Below are 6,722 nucleotides of genomic sequence, written 5' to 3'. Positions count from 1 at the left end.
GGACCTGAGAAACATGATAGTTCTTTCCACATTGTCCTATGTTGAATGACATGATAATTCATATCTTAACTTTTATTTTGGGCACTATTAGCTCCTTAAATGCTCAACTAAATGTCATTATTTTGTTCTTAAAGAGAAAATGTATATTTTTTTTAAGGTAATATACAAAAACAAACTTTTTAAAATGTAAATTTAGTAAAATGATTTGTGTTATTTTTATATTATATATTGCAAAACAATATTTTTTTTTGACGCATCCAATATTTTATCATGCATGCATTCAACATGTGTCGAAAATAAAAATAAAACACGTTTGCTTGGTTTTGTTTATAGAATTTATTAATTTATATTAATGTCATATAAATTTTGAAATAAATATCATATTTTAATTAGATAATTTATTTATTATTTTTAAGTTTATATTTGTTATAGTTTTTGAATTTGGGAGTGACAAGAATAAATTATATATTATATATTTAATGTAATATTAAATATTATACGTGGATTTTAAATTCAAGTTTCTTGCTAGTTTAAAAAAAAAACAATTGATTGCTAATTCACAGTAGATTATAATATATGTTTAATATGATATTATTCTAATAAGTGAGTTTAATTTTAATTAAATTTTATTTAAGTTATAAAACATATGATTTTATTATTTTTAAATAATTATCATTATAAAATATCTCAAAAATATCATATTTTAATTTGTTTAATTATTTATTATTTTAAAATAATTATCATTATAAAATATATGAAAAATATCATTTTTTAATTTTTTATTATTTTTAAATAATTATTATTGTAAAATATCTAAAAAATATCATATTTCAATTTTTTTAATTATTTATTTTATTTTAAGTGTTTTCAAACTACCCTTAAATATAAAAATATTCTGTTAAATATAAGAATATTTCGTTAAAGTTAACATTAAAAAAATAAAAAACCGTTAAAACCAAGAATTTCTGTTATCTACACAATTATTATATAGAAGAGATATATATATATATATTACTTCTTTATGGAATTTAATTTTTTTTTTCAAAATTTTCAAAAATACAATTATAAGAATACGATATAAAAAAAATAACAATTGGATAATAAATAGACATCAACTCACTGCATATTAACACGTTCAAAGCCAACTAAAAAACAATGATTGGATAACAATTAGGCATCAACTTACTGCATACTATAATATTTAAAAAAATCAAAATATATCTCAAAATAATTAAACATCAATTAAACATAAATACAACAACGGGAGAATTATACATAAATCTAAACATAAAAACAGAACAATTATTATAAACCTAAACAACTAAAAAAAAGAAGAAGAAAAAAAAGAGTAAAAATGTAAAAATTTCTCTAAAAACATAAAAATAAAAATTTATTACTTCGTAAAAATATAATTTTTTTAGCAAAATCAACGGTATTATGTAGATTTCTCGTATCAAGATAAAATGTTGAGCAATTGCCAGCCCAATGAGTACAAGTCCAAGAGTGGGTTCTTAAGAACACCAATCTTGACTTTGTATTTTCTTTCATTAAATACCCATCTTCGTTTGCTTGTTGTATTATTAATAGCCTATTATTGGTCTCTTAGTAGCTGTTGCCTTTCTGCTTAAGAAAATTCATTTGTTATCGCAAAGCCACTAATTATATTTTCTTATTTTATATTTTAAGGTATTGAAATACGATATGACACTTTATAATTAGTTAACGATACTCCATAATATTTATTAAATATAAATAAGTAGAATCTGATATTTGATTACACTAATATCAGTATAACACATCTTTGTGGTGGGTACCGATATTGGATTATACTAATATCAGTATAACACATTTTTGTAATGGGCACCGATATTGGATTACACCAATAACAGTATGTCACCTCGTGTTGAGCAGCCCCTAGCAATTCTAGTAGTCAAAATGGATTGATTGACTACACAAAGTTCCCTTGTTAAGAAAACGTTGTTGAAAAAAAGACTTGCCATAGATTTAAAATGCAATATACCGGTTCATTTTTCTTCGAAAAAAAACTACTTTACAGGAAACTAAAGAAACATGGTAACAATTTTTTAATAGAAATATAATAATAAATTTGTTATGATCATCACGGGGACAAATATTTCGACTTGTAGTCCTATATTATTTTATGATCTTCTCATACACAATTTTAAAAGTAAAAAGTGTCATAATATTTCCATTCCATCAAGATAGTGATATATTTTAAAATAGTTCTTAGTACATGAAATTCATACAATAGGGCTTTGAGGCCCAAATAGAACAAAAGAAAGCCCACAATAGACTCGCGCGAATTTTCAAACGTAATTAACTAATTCAACTTCGTCTTCTTCCACTGTTCATTGTCGTCCAGGCTATGGAATCTCTCTTCTCTTCTCAATCGATATTCTCTCCTAAAATCACCCATTCATACCGACTTTCTTCCTGCAAGAGTAAAAACACTTTTTTTTTTCTTTTTCTTTTTCCCAAACCCTAATGGTTAATTCGAGTAAGAGAAAATAGAGAAAAGAAAAAGAGAGATGAAACTGATCGATAACACTCGGTTACGTACAGACAAAGGTTAAGTAGTTCTGTATTCATACAGCTCAAATAACAGTCTTAACCACCACACTGAATATTACAAACTTCTACTTTAACTGAATACATAATAACAAAGCACACATAGTTGATAACAGTAGTACACACACATGCACACACACACATATATATATAGAGGCCCATATATTAAGTTCTAGCCTCTTAGGAAATAACATAGAAACACACACGTTAAGAGTTAACACTCTTATTATAGTACAGACGTTGAAATATTTATATGTTCTTATATTGGAGGCTGTGTTCCAGTTCGGCATCTAGTTCATAATCATCAGCAACCTCTGCAATATCCTCGACCTGAAAGAAAGAAAAAACGTACATATCATTGGTGTGAAATAGTTAAAATACTCTATTAATTACAACCCTAAGAAGAGTTATGTATATATATACTAAACTTTAATTATATATTACCTCAGCTGTCAGGAGCCTAAGCCTTTTATTCTGTTCAGCCAATACACCAACTTTAATCTCCAAGTAATTCATGTGTGCCTGTACGAAACCAATTATACAAAAAGATAAATAAGCCGAGATTATAATTATATATATATATGATAACTTTGATAAGAGAAAATCATTATTATCATAACACATTTCAGAAAAAGCATATACAAATACAATACAATACTTTCCTCCATTCTAGCATTATGTGCTCGAATTTCACTATCTGACTCTCGGTTTCTGATCCTGCGATTATTGTATTGGCTGTCCCCTGAGTCAGACCAGGAATCTAGCAAGTCGTTGTAAAACAAATCATCATTTTCAGTGAATATGTCTTTCCAGATCTCTTCCATGGTTCTGGTAGTGGTGTCAACGTTAGGAAGAGTCAGATTATTAGTGGTGGTGGTGGTGGAAGAAGTAAAAGACAAGGATGAACCTGTCTGACTCTGTAATAAGCTAATGACACTTGTGTCATCACTTGCTTCAGTTTCTTCCCTACGTGACGACATTAATTTTTTGATGAAGAAAGAGAATGATGGGTTTTGACACAGAGATAGATCTATACAGAGAGATCAGAAGAGGAAGAGTATTATTACTATTAGAGAAGATATTAGAACTGGTGTGTTTAGTTATGTGTGAAGGTGTTTGAATTTATAGCCAAAAGGCAATGACTATAATTGAAAGTTTTTTTCTACCAAGGGACTATAATGAAAGTTTCTTTTTTTTTTTTTGATCTAGGACTATAATGAAAGTTACTTTCGTATTGAGCCACGCGAGGAGTACTGTTTTTATGTTTTTATTGGGAAGATGCAGTGACCATTATTAGGGTCTGTCTAAGTCATTGCTATAATATATATATATATATAAAACTGAGAATTCTTTTTACAGGTCACACTTTTTAAGTCTATTTGGTGAAAAGTTTTCGGCGCGATTTTTTTTAATCACGGTGTATATTAAAGTATTCTCTAAATTTTCAGAAAATTCTGAATAGTTTATAATACTGAAAATTAAGTTTAAACATAGTGTTGCATGTATGACTAATTTTTTATATGCGTATGGAAAACAACATATTTAAATTTAGTTTTTGGTATTATAAACTATTTAAAATTTTCTGAAAATTTTCAGGATGCTCTAAATATAATATAGATGGTTATAAAAAAAATCGTGCCGAAAACTATTTACGAGTAAAAACACGAAGATAACACTGGGAGTGCTTAAAATAAAGTCTCTAAAAAAAAATGTCGAATATATATATATTTATTTTTTTAAAGTACTATATGTACTGCCATTTTACCACCTAACAGTAAATTTTTTTAGTTCGTTCTTATCTACTTCTTGTACGTACACATTACTCTACTGAAACTGCGAAATTTGATTTGACAAAAGCCAAAAGGAAAAGAAGACCCGGACATTAGAGATCAGAGAAAGAAGAGGAGCCCCCTAAATACCACTTAGAAAACTCACAGCATTTTTACGTACATAAGTGAATTTTTTTGTGCTTCGTCATATGACCAGAGATATGATATATATCTCTGTCACTACTTGCATCAATTATTTTCCCCAACCCAAACAAAAAGAAGAGTCCCCCTTATTCAATATAATTTTTTTTTTCATATATGATATCATCATCCTCATCAGCAAGACCAGGAAGTTTTAAATAAAGTCTGATGGTCATTCCTCATCAGCAAGACCAGGAAGTTTTAAATAAAGTTTGATGGTCATGTTTCTCTATGAAATATTATCAGTGCTAAAAGAATCTCTCTTTCTCTCTCTATACAATATATATATATATATATATATGTATAGGGCAGCTTTTGCTGTATTATACGTTAGTTAATATGAAGAGACTATCATCTTCCTTGAGCAATGATATGCTCTGTTAGCACTTTATTTCATCCACTATCGATTCTTATCTGTTTAGGTATATGAATCAGCAAGGGTAAAAAACGACAAAGACACAAAGAGAAAAAGTTGAACGATGAACGAGAAAGTACATAGCACTTTAAAAGTGAGCAAGTGGGGATTGTGATCACGACCGTTGCTCTGATCAGTTGATATATATATTTCATGTGTTTTTTCTTGTCGTTTTATTATTACTAGGGTCAGCACATCTCACCCGGCCCAGCTGGTATAGCTAGGGTTTCTCGTGGCTACTATATATATATATATATACGTTTTTGGTCTGATATATTAAGAATTAAATAAAAAACATTAAAATCCCTAGCTGTTGATATAGCCCCATGCCATATGAATAAGGAATAGTAAGCTAGATTTTTACTAGTACAAGCCTATCAATTACATTATATATATATATATATATCTCGTGATCTAAGCTTGATTTTGAACAAATCATGCCTGAGGAGGAGGTTAACAATGAACTTTTTTTAAACTATGTTAGCCTTGATTTAACTGATTCCAAGGAATATTAATTTATTACCATTAGTTAATATTGAATACTATATTTAGATAAAGTTAATGATCATAAAATAGATCTTTGGAGTCTAGCTACTTGTTCCATTTCTTTTCCTGTCAATCTTAAAGTATATATTCTAATTTGGATTGGTAAATTAATTAAATTTTGCCTCCTTATTTTGTTAATTATCTTTGAAATATGGCACTAAACTTAGGGTAGTATAGGGGTGAAATGTAAGAGGCTGTCATATTATTAGCTAATAGGATTTAAATCTTTGAGTCAAATTTTTTGGATACTAAACCAGAGCTATAAGATTTATCTCAGTAAAGCTAGTTTTCATGTTGCCAAACATGTTGAACATCCATATCATGCATCATGCCATGGGGTTATCTTACTACAGTAATTGCAACAGCTGTTATATATATATATATATATATATATATATATAAACTGAGAGCTTATATAGCATAGAGATTCTGAAAATTAATAATGGGCCATGCTTCTGTTTTCTCCAAAATAAGTAAAAGTAGTAATAATGCTCAAAACTGAATTGATTTTTTTTTTTTTGCAAAACATAATGGTTGTATGAAAAGACTCGTTTTCTTCAATTAAAATTTGGTTTTGTGCACTCGTATGACTTATTTTTGTGTGTAATTACATAGTAGAAATGACAGTGGTACAAAATTGGGGTGGTTTTTCAGTTGCTATTCCCATCTTCGTAAATTAGTTATAATAAAATCATATTCGCCCCATTTATTTATTTATTAAGATGTTAGTATTTAGGAAAAATTCATGCTAATTTCTAACATAATTTAGATATCACAAAATAGTATTAAATGCAAATTACAATTACAGTTTTTATAAATAAAATTATAACTTGACTAAAACAAACATTAAAGCTCAATAAATCTATATTAAAAATTGGGAGTTTTTATAAATATTTTATAACTCGACTAAAACCTACATTAAAACTAGAAAAACTTATATTGAAAAAAAAAACACAACCTGTATTTTTTTTTAAAACAACCATTATTTATATGCACTTGACATATTTACTCTAGAGATCTCTACATATTATATTTATACTATGATGAAACTCTCTATATAGTTTATTTATATGAAACTTAGTAATGGATTCATTGTATTGATTAAAATAGTATGTGCTAAGAATAATGAAGTTTTATTTTAAAATTAATATAAAAATGATGTATGGAGTGCCCTATATTCTTACAAATGAATCAATTTTTTC

At 27.4% G+C, this 6,722-nt stretch overlaps 1 protein-coding gene across 1 annotated transcript; it reads right to left on the bottom strand.

Annotated features, from left to right (window-relative positions):
- Nucleotides 1-2,578: 2,578 nt before the first annotated feature.
- Nucleotides 2,579-3,700, bottom strand: LOC133803480 (uncharacterized). Its single transcript, XM_062241541.1, has 3 exons — nucleotides 3,254-3,700; nucleotides 3,034-3,113; nucleotides 2,579-2,919 (listed from the first exon to the last, which is right to left on the bottom strand). The coding sequence occupies exons 1-3, from the start codon at nucleotides 3,567-3,569 to the stop codon at nucleotides 2,839-2,841; spliced, it is 477 nt and encodes a 158-aa protein (XP_062097525.1). The 5' UTR covers nucleotides 3,570-3,700; the 3' UTR covers nucleotides 2,579-2,838.
- Between the last annotated feature and the right edge of the window lie 3,022 nt (nucleotides 3,701-6,722).

The sequence above is a fragment of the Humulus lupulus genome, chromosome X (genome assembly GCF_963169125.1).
Source record: "Humulus lupulus chromosome X, drHumLupu1.1, whole genome shotgun sequence".
NCBI classification, from domain to species: Eukaryota; Viridiplantae; Streptophyta; class Magnoliopsida; order Rosales; family Cannabaceae; genus Humulus; species Humulus lupulus.
The sequence above is the reverse complement of the archived record's forward strand: the minus strand, read 5'-3'. Positions and strand labels throughout refer to the sequence as shown.

Coding starts and splice junctions, on each gene's coding strand:
- LOC133803480 (XM_062241541.1), bottom strand. CDS start 3,569: ATGTCGTCACGTAGGGAAGAAACTGAAGCAAGTGATGACACAAGTGTC. Junction 3,114..3,253: donor AGCACATAATGCTAGAATGG/AGGAAAGTATTG, acceptor TTGGTTTCGTAC/AGGCACACATGAATTACTTG. Junction 2,920..3,033: donor TTAGGCTCCTGACAGCTGAG/GTAATATATAAT, acceptor TCTTTCTTTCAG/GTCGAGGATATTGCAGAGGT.